At 37.3% G+C, this 14,839-nt stretch overlaps 1 protein-coding gene across 2 annotated transcripts in view; it reads left to right on the top strand.

The window, feature by feature from the left end:
- Nucleotides 1-14,839, top strand: part of GRM1 (glutamate metabotropic receptor 1) — a gene marked incomplete at both ends in the record, with an annotated part of 356,568 nt that overhangs the window by 95,854 nt on the left and 245,875 nt on the right. For both annotated transcript variants that reach the window (XM_082633883.1, XM_082633884.1), the window contains one exon: nt 12,562-12,811. In XM_082633883.1, the coding sequence (XP_082490009.1) occupies nt 12,562-12,811 (250 nt within the window). The remainder of the gene's footprint in view (nt 1-12,561; nt 12,812-14,839) is intronic.

Raw genomic sequence — 14,839 nt, 5'->3', positions numbered from 1 at the left:
CCCAAATTCCTCTTGTACTTTAAATCCAACATAATCACATTCCAGTGGGACAAAGAATTTATCAGGCAGACTAATCATGTATTTACTGCTTGAATTGGTCAACAGTTACTCATGAGTCATCCAACAAGAGTTATTGAGTTGAAACAGGCACTGTGCTGGACAAAGGTGGTACAGACACAGCCCTTACTTTCACCAGGTACACACACTAATGGAGTATACAGATATTAAGCAAATAACCACACTAGTAACTACATGATTACACATTTATCCATATCTCACCATAAGTGCTATGAAGGGAATAAATGGAGTTTATTGTCATTGTGATGAGGGAGCCAAGGTAGGGCCACTTTCTCTAGGGTGGTTGGGGAAAACCTCTATGAGTAAGAGATAGAACTGAGGGGCTGAAGCCTGAATGATTAATAGAAGTAAGTCTGGCAAAGGCAGAGGGAAGCAAATGAGTGGAGCCTCTGAGCAAGGAAAGAGCTTTACACATTTGAAAATGAAAAGCAGTCCGTTGTGGCTGCAAAAGTGAACTGGCAAAGTGACAAGAAGCGAGGCCAGCCTGGCAGGGAAGCTGGGGGTCATGTGAGACCTTTCAGGCCATGAAAGACTTTTGGATTAAATCCTAAGGGTTGGGGGGAAACCACTAAAGATATCTGAACCAGTAAATAAATGGATCCCATTGTATTTAAAATAACTGTGATTTCCAGGTTTGGAGTAGATTGAAGAGGAATAAAAGTGGACCTAGGGAGACCACAAAGGTGATAAGGAGAAGGAGACAGTGAAGGCTTGGATTAAAGTAAGGGTAATGGATAAGTTCAACATACATTAGAGAACTGATAGATTATTCATGAGCAAGAGTAAGGAAATAAAATGGTTTCATTTTAATGGACACAAGAAATACATCTAAATTAATTTCCATTAATGACAGCTTTTTAATGTATCATACACACGCACATATATATATATGCATGTGTGTGTCTGTGTATGTACATGTGTGTATTTGGAATTGTCATACATTTTATTGTTTAGTTATTCCTCTTACTTTTTTTTTAAACTTTAAAGACCTCTAGTTACTCCTATATTCAAGTGGGTCCAGGGAACAGACAAATGAATAAGATATTGTTTTAATACCCTTACTTTCTGATCCTGTAGATGCTCTCTCCTCTGGCCTGCACTACAGTACCATCTGTAATCATCCCTTTGCATGTACAACTCTTCCAAAAGCCTAGGTTTATCTAGCACATGGACCGTCTTCCATTCATTTGTTTGCCCCTGAGGGCCTTGCTTTGCCCGGCACACACATAAGTGCTGGAAGATATTGAACAACAAAATGATCATGTTCATTCACAGGATGTAATACTTGTTTTTCTGTGTCCCCTGGTGATGGTGAGAAAACTGGAGACTAGAGAACTGCTTATTTGAGTTTCTACATTTCTGCTCTCATTTCTCTATAATGAATCAGATATTGGAGAGCTGTGATTTGGCAGCCATAGAGCTTGCAGAGTGTCATTGGAAGAGCTAAATCAACAATACCTGTGTGGTTCATCAACTTAAAACTCTTGGAATTGGAAGAAAGCCCAGAGGAAATCTAATCCTACAACGGATTCACTCTGCACTGCAATGTCATAGCTGAAGGTTATCTAAAACACTTGATTCCAAATATTGGGTTTCTCAGAAATAATGTCTCTTTTCTTAGTTTTTATGGATGAAAACAAATGATGATTTAATACCAAAATGGGAAACGGGACCTTGGCACATTCTTATTTTTTTAAACTAATAATTGAATTATATATTGTATTAATAAATAGGGATAAGGAAATGTATACCGCATATAGATGAAGGGAAATTACAGTGGATGATTTCCACTCAGGTTCTTTATGAACTCTTCCTTTATATTTTATTTATATATAATATTTAACCCTAACTTTGTCATTAAATGTTCCCATCTTCCGTGTTCATCCAGTTCCTTCTTGGTGGTCCTCTTGTCAAAATGTACTGTAAAGATATTAAATAATAGACATAAGGAATTATTCACCACTAGAGGGTGTTTGTAAATGGTCCAAGGATAACGGTGGGAAAGAACCCAGGACCTAGTGTATTGTGGAATTGACACACTCTGCCTTCTGTGCACTGCTCTGCTTTACAACCCCTCATATCCATGGCATCTTGATGCCTCCAGTTGCCCACTGCTTTCAGAAAGATCTGCTAAACCAAATCAAATTAGGATGTCAGGGTTTTAATGGGTTATCTTTCCCAGGAGGATTTTTCTTTTTAGGAGAAAGAGAAATCATGTGTTACAAATGGTAGAATTTCAGGTATCAGTGTAGGAGGAATCCTGAGCTACAGCGGCCCAAGTGCTTTGCTTACACTTTTAACAGCATTGTTTGTAAACCTTATTCCAAACCTCCTGGCCTGAAGAGCAGATAAAATGCCCTGTGACATTTACTTGGTTATGTTCTTAGTTGGCCTGTCAATGATTCTGCCTTGCTCACCATCACACATAGACGCAGCCTGTCACCCTTCCTTGAAGTTTCCCTGACCAGCTGACTGATCCCTACAGGCTCATATTCACACATCTGGTGCCCCTACAGCATGTCAAATAGGACTATGGGCTCTGGACTCTAATTGCTGGGCCTGAGTTTCCTTCTCTCTCATTTACTGTGTGAGGGAACATAAGCAAACTTTCCAAACCCCAGTTTTATCATGTGGAAATGCCCTGTTGTGGGTTTCTGAGGACACAAGGATATAATGGTTGTAAATGGCTTCTTCTGGTGCCTAGCACACAGAGCTCAAGAAATGTTAGCTAAATAAATAGCAAACTCTCATATGCTAAGATTTATATTTATTAAATCATTTAATTCTTACAACAACTCTAAGAGGTGCTTTCCATTATTATTTTCATTGTACAGATGAACCAAAGCACGGTGAGGTTAACTGACTTAACAAAAGTCCCATGGCTAATAGGTTGGGGAGTAAGAATTTGAGCCCAGGGCCCTCTGGTTCCAGAGTACCTGCTTTTTACCATTCTGCAATGCTACCTCTCCTATAAACAAATGATATTACTTCAAGAGCATTGGCAAAGCCACTGGAAAAGTCCTCTGTATAGCCTCAGTCCAGGTGAAACACATGTCAAACTAAGGCGCTAGAATGCAAAGTGGTATGGAATGAGCCTTTCCCACCATGGTACAGAAAACTGGGGCTAGCCTTACAGCCTGATAATAAGAGCCCTCAGATATTATCCAGTGCCACCCCTTCGCTTTATAGATAAAGAAACTGGAACCCAGGGTACTCCAGGTATTTGTACATGGTCATAGTTAGACCGAGGCAGAACTGGTTAGGTTTCATAGGCACAGATCCAAGGGCCTTTTAATTCACTACATTTCCTGCACGAGGCTCTCACGTCCTTTGAATTAAAGACAATTTTTCCTTCATAGGCTAATTTCCTTTTGACCCAAGGTAAAACCTATTTTGACTTGGTTCAGTGGAAAATTTTACTGATGATGTAAAGATACAAAGGTGGGGTTAAATAGGAGGAGACCAAGGGCTTAGCAATGGGGTTGGGTTAATTCCACTGAGCAAAAGGTGGCTAAAAGTAGCTACATGGAGGGGTAAGGGAACAGCTGACTCCTGCTGAATGTCAGTCCACTGATGCTGGACAGTATGTCTCTCTATTACTTCGGGTTCGCCTAATGAGCTTGTTCTGTAAGCAGCCTTGTTTTCTAATATGATGGTTGTTTCTGCAGGACTGTGTCTCGTTCCCTGCTTTTTAGTGACTGTATGCCTAAAAGTGAGTACTGGCAAAAAATAAACCTACAGGCAAGATACATTTTAAATGGTTATTCAACAAATGCTTTCTCCTCTCCTACAGTAATGTACTTGTGAAAGAATCAGATTGGGGAAGGATAAAACTGTTGAAAAAAATTTTGCTAAGCAGGTGCTTACTCTGGGTACTGAGAATATGGAATATGTTTTGACATGAAGCTCTAGATTATGAAAGAGTGCTGATTCATATTGTTCTAGAATCACCAAATGCTTATGTTGTAAGGAAGCTTAAAGATCTAGTATGAACCCCATACTTTGAGCATGAGGAAAAGAAGACAATGACAAACAACTCAAGGTCACAGCTGGTTAGAGATAGGCAAGAATTTTTGCTCTCATCCTGGAATTCTTATAGTGAAATATCATATAGAGGATCAAGAATGTGTTCATCTGCAAGTAGCAGAAAACCATTCTAATTGTGGCTTTACAGATTGAGTTTCACCTTCCTCATTCAAGAAGACATCCAGGGGCGGCCAGTGCAGGGCTAGAACGAAGTGTAGTGGTCCTACTGGGTAGCTGGGCTGTTATGTTTTCTGCTCCCCCAGCCTTCGTGTGAAGGCTTCATCCTCATAGTTGACCCCTCATTGTGACAACATGGCTGCTGCACATCTAGGCCTGGGTCCACATACTGGTGTAGAGAAAGAAGGGACAAAAGACCTAAGAAGCATGTCTGGCATCTGACCTTTTCAAAAATTTCCCAGAAGCCTCACCTGGCAACTTCTGCTTAAATCTCATTGTCTGGAATTGGGTCACTTCTGCATCTCTAGCTGCAAGAGAATCTGGGAGAGTAGGTACTTTTGACTATGCGCAGTCACCCTGAACAAAAAGGGGTATTTTTTTATTAAGGAAGGATGGGGGAATGGATAATGCATAGAAAACTGCTAGAGTATGAAACATAAAGGATGTTGTAGGTAAGTAATTAAGGGCTATAGGCTTCAGGGTCAGACACATCTGAGTTCAGATTCTGGCTCTGACAATTTTTGGGTAAATTACTATTTTCTCAGGCCTCAGTTTTCTTTATAAATGGAGAAAATTATGGCAAAATGAGGCAACAAGGTTGTAGTGAAGTTAAACAAAGATAATTGTAAAACAATAAGATCAGTATAAATTTTCACATTATACCACTGCTTTAGGATCTGTAACATTAGTGTTGTTTACCCTCACTCAACCAAGTTATATTTTGATTTCTTTTACCTTCAATGAGATAGAATATTCAGGACACCAAGACACAGAAACTGGTTAATCAGATTTTACTCACCTTTATTCCCTATTAGAAATAATGTCCAAATGATACTTAGACATATTTCACACTGCTTCTAACCTTTTACTCAAAGGGAGAGACTTCAGTGGGCCAATCATCCTGGCCTCAACCTGAAGTGCTTCCTTATCATGGAGAAGAGATGACCAGGCCTTCAGCCCAGACCTTGTAAGGAATTTAAATCAGAGAGGGTGTTCTGAGCCTTTTATATCTTTTCTTAGGGCAGAAACTCAGTAGAATTGAAATTTACACCTCCCAGACTAAATCTCATTGACTTTTTTCAAAAAGAAGTAATAAACAGCATTTATTACCTTGGTATATCATACTGGTCTTATTGCTGTTCAAATCTCACTGACTCTTAAAGAAAAAAAAGTGGAGACTAACTACTTCTTTAATAAATTAAGGGTACTCATATCAGATTTTGGAATTTCAAACAGGAAATCTGTATATTTTAAACAGACTCTCTCAATCCAAATAGGTATGTATCACAGGAAATGGCACATGGTTTATGGTCAACTTTGTTGAAGAACAGTAACTATAGGGAATTCCCTGGTGGTCTAATGGTTAAGAATCCATGCTTCCACTGCAGGGGTTACAGGTTCAGTCCCTGGTCGGGAAACTAAGATCCTGCATGCCCCACTAAGTGACTATAACACTGGTATTTCTTATTTCTTATAGGAAGAAAAATTGTTACATTGTTCTTGTGAGAGGTTCATTTCCCTTCTGGCAAAGTTTCCTGAATACCCCATAATAGCTATGCTTGGCATGATAGTCAGATAAAAACTATACCCTATGTATTTTTATTTCAAAGATTTTTATTAACAACATAATACATGATTATTTAGTTAAATTAGAAAACAAAGATAATAAAATATAAAAACATAATTATATATAATTCTGAAAAAACTGTTAATATTTTCTTGCATATTCTTCAAACTTTATATATATACATATATATTAAAAATTGGCTTTATATTTTACACACTATTTTAAACTTTCTTGTACTTAACAATATGGCTTTCCTTTTACGTTGAGTACAACTTTACATCATCCTAGAAAATGGTTGCATATATTCTTTATTCCATTCCATTATAATTATTTAAACATCTCCTATTGTAGAGAATAGTTTTTTTTCTTTTTTTTTTTTTTTTTTTTTTTGGTTTCTGTTATATTTTCCAATGTGTGCTGTGCTGGAGTTCCTTGTAACTGGAACTTGATGGACAATGAAATTATTTTCTTCAAACTAAATTTCTGAGTTAAAAAATATGAATGTAATTTAAAACATTGTTACTACAAATTTTCCACCAAAAAGGTGGAACAGTTTCTACTACCATTAACAGTATATGAGTGCTCATTTCCATGAACTTTTGCCAACACTAGGTATTATCTAAAAAGGAAACTATTGTGTGTGTGTGTTGGGGTTACTTTTTCTGAACTTGTTACTAGATACAATTTTCCCAGTTGTGATTGTATATTCAGTATCACATAGGCAGGGATAGTGGACAGGTATGATAGGGGCTGCTTCTGTGAACCTGTTTTCTCCATGTGAAAACTGAAATGGAAAATGCCACTTTTCTGCAAGAAGGATGATGTCCTTTTGTATTTTTATACCACTTACATTTTGTCTTCTCTTAACTTCTTTCTCCATATCATAAAGAACTTGAGTTAGAGAAACAACAAGCTGGGTTATTGCATAAAGCTCTAAAATAGATACAGTGGCTGAAACTTAAAGAAGACTCAGTGACAAGAGACTCAAAATAGACAAACACAGACTTCTGAATGCATTGTGTAAACACCAATAGTCCAAAAATAAAATGGAGAAGGAATTGCTTTGGGCAAGTATGACAGAAAAAGTGATCTAGGAATAACTTGGGAACAAGGTGACCATGAATGGAGAGCTGAACACTTCAGTTAAAGAAACAGTCACAAGCTTGGGTTTTATAAATAGAAACACAGAAATAAAGGAATTTAAAGCTCTTGAGTCAATGATAAAGCCTTATGTCCAATTTTAGATTCAACAACTTTAGAGAAACATGGAGAATAAAAGTAGGCACCATCCCCTGAATTTTTCTTTGTTCCAGGAACTTTACATTCATTAACACATATACTTCAATAATCATGACAAGTCTTTAAGATGTATGTTATGACCCCCATTTGCACAAAACCTAAAGAAAATACTTTAAGGCTATCTCCTCATCTAGGATCCAGGATTCAAACCAGGTTGATCTTCTTCCAAGGCTCATCCTCTTATTTACTCAGCTATAAGGCATACCTGAAAACATGATGGGGCAAAAGGACAAAGATTAATCAGTCCTATTGCATAGAGATGACAGTCACCTTTTGGTAAATCTCCTTCTTCCACTTGGATGCTATAACTCTACCTGCCCAAACTGGGGTAATTAAAGGTGAGGTTGTGAAATTTCTGATAAAAAGGATTCTCTTCTGTTTTCTCTGATCACCTTGTGTCAAGCAGTTCCTTCACTGACCTTGCATATAAAATCCCTTATGTGCTTCTAAGGCAGGTGATGACTCATTCACCTCTGACTGACCAGACCCATAATGCTGACTGCAGGTGTGTGGATGGAAGCAGGGAAACATAACACTTTCTACGTATTAAGTGGGAGAACCAAACAAATTAAAAGGTTGCCAGGAAAGGTTAAAATAATAGGAGTTGTTTCCCTGGGAGGAGAGAAAGCTGAACTGTGGCTTCCAGAAAGACTTTTTTAAAAAAAAAGAAAGAAAGAATTCAAAGAAACTGATACCTGCCTCCACTGAGAGTGAAGAGGATATGAATTTACATTTTGTTGTACAGGATTTAGATCAAAGAGAAGAATTTCTTGATAGTGATGATTGTTGAATATTGGCAGTAGATTTCCAGAAGGTGCTGTGAAATCAATTTCCATCAACATAGTTCTTTCAAAAATGGGATATTATCTTATTTGTCCAAGATGTCCCAGGAGGCAGAATGATCAGTTTTCAGGACCTCGGATAGGGACTGGCCCATAACGCAAGGGGTATATTATCATCCAGGAAGCCTAAGACTACCAAAGAATACCAATAAAGGGATATAAGCATGAAATAAGGCAGAGATTAAGGGAGTCTAGAGCATAAGACTAGTGAATCTTTGAAAGTAATGCTGTTCCTTCTTTAAGGAAAGTGAAGAAGTATCTACCTATTTTCCCTGTATAAATGTTTCCCCTCATATAACTGAGGTGTACATACGTAGGGATGAGATATGTTGAATGCTGTTGTTTTACCAAGATAATTTATGAAGATGCAATAACAGGATTTGGACTTCATTCAACATAATGGATGAAGTGTTATTTTAGCCACCAAATGGAGTTCAGATTGTTTCTTAAATATATCTTCAACATTTTAAGAGTAGAAGAAAAAACAATCAATATAAAGATTAGCCTTAAGTGCCTCCTTTTTGCTATGATGACAGTTTGTACAGGTGATTATGAAATGCAAGACAATTTTATTTCATAGCTTGTTTGCTCAGTGTAACTTACCTACCAAATCACTACAAATCAATCTTTTATGAATGAGTATCTGTTAATATGGTCTGATAATCATATCTAACTTCTTCAAAAAATCATATGTAGCTTAGAAAATTGAGTTTTAGCCATTGTCTTTTCTTCTTGAGATAGTTCTAATTTTTACTTCTATTTTCAGTACCTTTATTAACTTTGCCCTTGTACAATGTCCACTTCTATTATGTTTAAATACTTTTATTATTCAAACTATAGGGATTTCTTTGTAAACCCCATGTTTTCTCTCATTAATCTCCCCATAAGTTCTGTTTAAAAGCTTGTTTTATAGAATATCTTGATTTACCCTCTGTAAATCTTTTTCTCATATGTTTCAATATATTTCAATTTTATATTTTATGGGCTTTGTCAGATGCCACTCTTACATCTCTCTCTTGCTCTCTAGGTTTTAGGCAACATCATAACAGTGATAAAGTCTGTTATAAAATCTGTTACAACGCAGCAGCGTATAGCACATTTCCATGTTGCAATCCTGTAGTGGTATGCCAGATACTTCACTAGAGATTTGCTATACAGAATGGCATTCTACAAACCATGAACCTTCTGCTCCAATGGAACTTCTCTAGTCATTGCCTCTAAAAATACCTTTTGTGGATTCTCATTCACTTCCATTTACCCTGAAAGCCAATCCTTTGCTTACATTCTTCAAGAACTCATTTTCATTCCTTCTTTTCCCAAGAGTTATTCTCTGATCATCCTTGCTCTCTCATTCTGAAATTTAGTATTATGGTATTTTTCATTTCCCATGTAGCATATACAGCTTAGTATTGTTGCTGTATTTTGTGTGCTTGTGTCATGCCTTCATAGTTGTATTATAAGTCCATGTAGGAGGCAGTATAAAATGGTGGTTATGAACAGGAACTTCTGAGTTAGATGTTGAATCCTATATTCATCACTGTTTGATCTTAGGCAAGTTACATAACCTCTTAGAGCTTCCACATCCCCATCAGAGAGTTATAACTTCTATATGGAGTTATAATGAAAAAATGAAGTGCCTAGGTATTTAGCACAGTGCCAGAGGCATAGCAAATATTCATCAAATTGAAGGCAAAGTCAATGTCCAATAATTCTGGGCAACTCTTTAAAGAGCAGAGCCTAGGGATTTTTTTCCAAGTTGAGAGCTTGATAATCTATTTGATAATTGAATAAAAATATGCAGCTCACCACCAGCCCTGAGTGTTAACATTTAATAGTACTTTTAAGGGTTTTATTATGTCAGTTGTTTATATATTCAAAACTCCTTCCAGGGTTACACAGAGAAGTATCTAAATAAATTCCTCACTACCAGGAAAGGCAAGAGGAGGTCTGGGTGGTCAGATGGAAAGGGGAGGGGAGACAGAGGATAGGTTCCATGTTGAGTGTTTTATTTTAAGTCTGGCATTCCTTGATCATGACCAAGGAGTCAGGCAAATAATACATGTCTTCTAGTTTTCTTTCTATCTGTGGAAAATCTGTTTATATTTTAAGATCCATAATAAAAGCACTTTCTTTTTTTCCCAGATTTTTGAGGTATAATTGACAAACAAAATGTGTATGTTTAAGGTGTGCAATGTGGTAGTTTGATATATATATACATTGTGAAATGATTACCAGAGTTAAGTTAATTTACACATCCGTTACCTCATATAGTTACCTCTTTTGCTGTTTTTCTGAGAACATTTAAGATCTACTCTCAGCAAATTTCAAATATATAATATATATTATTAGCTGTAGATTATTATATATGATATATATATTATATATATAATTACCTGTATAGTCACCATACTGTACATTAGATCCCCAGAACTTACCCATCTTATAACTGAGATTTTGCATTCTTTGGCCAACATCTCCCCAGTTTCTCCATTCTCCCACTTCTAGTAACCACTGTTCTACTCTCTGGCTCTATGAGCTTGACTTTTTTAGACTTCACATATAACAGATATCATACAGTATTTGTTTTTCTATGTCTGGCTTATTTCACTTAGCATAATGTTCTCCAGGTTTACCCATGTTATTGCAAATGGTGGCCTTACCTTCATTTTTACAACAAATATTCCATTTTATGGCTTATATTCCATATTTTATGGATAATATTGTATGGATAATATTCCATTCCATATATATGTATAGTATTCCATTCCATATATATGTATATAATATATATATGGAATATAACACTTATTACGTTTTCTTTATCCATTCACCCATCAATGGATGTTTAAGTTATTTCCGTATCTTGGCTATTTGAGATACTGATTACATTTCCTTTGGATATACACCTAGTACAGGGATTACTGAATCATATGATAGTTCCATTTTAAAATTTTTGAGAACTTCATATTGTTTCCCATAATGGCTGTGCCAATTTACATTCCTGCCAACAATATACAAGGATTCCTTTTTCTCCACACCTTCCATACCACAGGTACTTTCTTTAGGCAGCTTTTTCTGATTCCTAACCCATAGCATCTCTATTAGATATTTACATTTGAGTTAGTCATGTCATTGCTACTAAATGAAAGTAACATGGTTTTAAGCTTCCTAGAGGCGATTTTCTTCCTTTTTTATATAGTATTTGTATGTAGTACTATCATCAACATAATGAGTACAAATAAGATAAAATTTATGAATGCAATGTTTAAAATATAAAGATTTATAAAAGTACAAGTCGTTCTTATATTAGAGTTACTTTGTAGACTGTTCCAGTTCTAACACAAACAAGCTTCATGCCTATTGGCGAGCCACTTCACTTGGCCCAATTTCCTTGCTGTAACCTGAAGGGTTTGCACAGAGCATGTCTAAGGCCTTTACTAGATTTAAAACACAAGGATTTTCTTATTCAAATACATAGAATATTTTTGCTCCTTTAGTCTGCATGTATTTTGATAAAAGAGTAAAATCTTTTTCTGTGATTGTAGTCCAAAGGTGGCACCTTAGCAATAAAGTTGTTCCCCTTGTAACACCATCTTATGATGCCTTTTCAGTGCCTTTTGCTGAAAGAGTTGTTGGTGATGTCTTTGTACCTTGTAGATTCCTGAACCTGCATTTATTATTGTAAGCGGCATTTGATTTCCTTCCTCGTGCCCTCTTCTGCAGGCAGATGAGGCATTCACTTACCAGCTGCAGTCTTCCCCCTTATAATCAGTCAGTGCCTCTTGTCTGAGCCATGATGTGTGACCACAATCCATAGAGCTGAGGATTTTGTCATGTGTTAAATCTTCCATTTGGGCTTCACTGGACTGTATTAAGCCACTGAAGGTGGTTAACTGAAGAGGCAAAAACATTAATTTGGTAATTTAATCTTATGAAACAGGAAACGAGAACTCTTTTTTTTTCAAAAAATACAGGAAAATCTTATTAAGTTTCATAACAAAGTCCATGAAACTTTTATAGATATTGAGATTTAAAACTTTTATAGATATTGAGATTTATAGCTGGTTTTTGTCTGCATATTCTGGTCTGGCCAGGTGCTCCATTTACTTTGCTTACTCACTCTTCATGGAGATGTTGCAGGACTTGCTATCACCATGAGTGTCTGCTCTTAACCTGGCAGCCAACTGAAGCAAGCCCTCAGATGAACACGTCTCATTGTGCTGGCTGACCTCCTACCCCAATGTTCTGACTTCTCCCACGTTGCTAAAATCTGGAACAACCACTAGTAATCATGGTTGTAAAATAGGGCAGCCGTCCCTCATTTCTCAAAACCTGTTTCACTGTGGACACCCTAGTTATATAGTTTTCCATTATTTTCACAGAGTTGATAGTTTGATTACATTTGATTATTCTCTTTAGTCCATCCAGATCTTCCTTCAGTCCCAGTTATATTTACAAATTATTTGGCAAGTCTGTCCTCTTCATTCCCTGTGACTAATGAGTCCTTTTCCTAGCTTGTTACTGCTGCTGCTGCCAGGTTGTCTTGAACATCTGCTGATTGTTTCTGGACAGGGAATTACGGGGAGAGTGGAATGGATGCTTTCAAAGAGCTGGCTGCCCAGGAAGGCCTCTGTATCGCCCATTCAGACAAAATCTACAGCAATGCTGGGGAGAAGAGCTTTGACCGACTCCTGCGCAAGCTCCGAGAGCGGCTGCCCAAGGCCAGAGTGGTGGTTTGCTTCTGCGAAGGCATGACCGTCAGAGGCCTCCTGAGTGCCATGCGGCGCCTGGGAGTCGTGGGCGAGTTCTCCCTCATAGGAAGGTAAGTCTCAATCTCTCTCTTTCTCTCTCTCTCTTCCTCTCTTTCACACACACACTTTGGCGCACATATACTTGCTCTCACAAAACTGGACTTCCTGATTCCAAAGCGAGTGAGATGTGCATTCCTTCTGGATCTCACTGAGAGTGGGGCTATTCCTATTTTCATGATAGACAAGAGCAGAGCAGTCGATGACAAGATGATGAGACTATTTCAGAAAAAGGTGGGAAGTTTTTGCTAGAATGTTTTGTCCTGGCAAATTATTCTTTTCATTTGCTTCCCCCCTTCCACCCCTCCTCCTCCCAAAACCACACGAATGCTTTTCTCTTCATATTCCTAAGCATAGATATCTTAATGAGGTGTTGGTGGATGGAAAGTAGTAGTGAAGATGGAAATACACATTAAGATCTGAAATTTAAAGGGCTAGTTGAGTGCAGGGGAAGACATGCCGCTGAACTCTGGAACTTGATAATATAATATCTTACACTTATGGGATGGCTAATAGTGATGTTTTCAGCATGTAATTTCTGGAATTGCAGGTCGTGGGTTCCAAAGTCTATGTTCTTTCTAAATCATATGTACTTGTGCTGGAATGGAGATTTTCAGTATCATCGTATTTTTCATAGGGTTTTTGACCTAATGGGTATCTTGTTTGGTTTACCATCTTCTAATACTACATAAAGGAACTGATCAATTTTTCCAAGGAACCTACTAAGTTTACTTGAACGAAAGCTTCCACTGATCTCTGACTCTGTCACGCTCATCTTCCAGATCTCTTTTTCTTCTCCATCTTCTCTTTTGGCTAGAGTACAATATTTTTTCACATTTTGAAGTACCTTAACCAGTGACCCTTTTCTCTAGGAAACTGGGCAGTGGTGGTGTGGATATCCTCCCTGGACCTTTCCCTTCTGACATTGCACTTGTGATAATGACTGCAATGCTAATAAAATTAATCTCACCTTCATCTGGAACTAGAGGTACAGGACCTATCAAAAACTTTTGAGTAGAAGGTAGGGTAGAAATACAGCTAAATGAATAAAGAAAGAGAGGAATGATCTCTAGGCATGAGGAAGTATGAAGTCAAGGTCAAAGTATAATTCAAGATTAAGAAAATTATTGAATTTGGGTGAAATTGGCACACTGCCATAAAATGTCTTTTTGGCTTCTTCAACATGATGCAGTTGTGTGAGGCCATTTAAGAAAGCACCTCTAAAGAAAGAGTATTTAAAGAAGGAATGTTACTTCCTTCATGAGTGAAAAAGGATGTAAGCAGCATTGTTGAAGTGTTACATGGAATAAGGTTCTTAATATACGCCTCAGGACAGGTGGCATATAGATATTCAATCTTTTAATTGATTTTGTAAAAATGACTGCTTTTATGAAGGGTGCTTGTTTTAAAAAAAAAATCTCATGTTTACCATTTTCAAAAGAAGAAAAGTCTGTTTTGCAGGTTTCCTTCTGTTTAATATCCCCAAAGAGAGGCTAGCTACCTAGATTCTGGAAATCTTGAACAGATGTAGCAAATATGTGAGCTTTGGGATATAAAGACTGCCTAATTGTGAAATATATTTATACAAAATACTGCAGTGAGTAATTGGAGTGTAAAGAACTCATTCTATTATCATTATTTAAAAACAGGTCAAGAATAATAATGTAAACTTATCTCTCTGGCTCTTGCTTACCTGCTAATAACGCAGCTGAGTCCCTCCAGGTATTTCTGAGTCTCACATGTGCTTGTTTGTGGTGGTATCACTTCCTTTACTCCTCTCTTTCTCTACCTCATATCTTCTGGGTTCTACTGATGTATCCTAGAGATACTATCATCACAACAAACACCTGTGCTCCTGAGGACGCTGCTCCCTGTGCCAATAAAGCACGGAGCCCTGGAGATATCAAAGCTATGCCACGCAGTGCTTCTCTGACTTTCTGGGCTATATTCCATGTGGGTCTATAAAAATGATATTGGCTTTTACTCTCATATCTTAGAGGATTTTGTGGAAAACAGCCCTTTTTTCATTCTTTTTTCACAGC

Source organism: Mesoplodon mirus (assembly GCF_964341445.2).
Source record: "Mesoplodon mirus genome assembly, chromosome: 10".
Lineage (NCBI taxonomy): Eukaryota > Metazoa > Chordata > Mammalia > Artiodactyla > Ziphiidae > Mesoplodon > Mesoplodon mirus.
The sequence above is the reverse complement of the archived record's forward strand: the minus strand, read 5'-3'. Positions and strand labels throughout refer to the sequence as shown.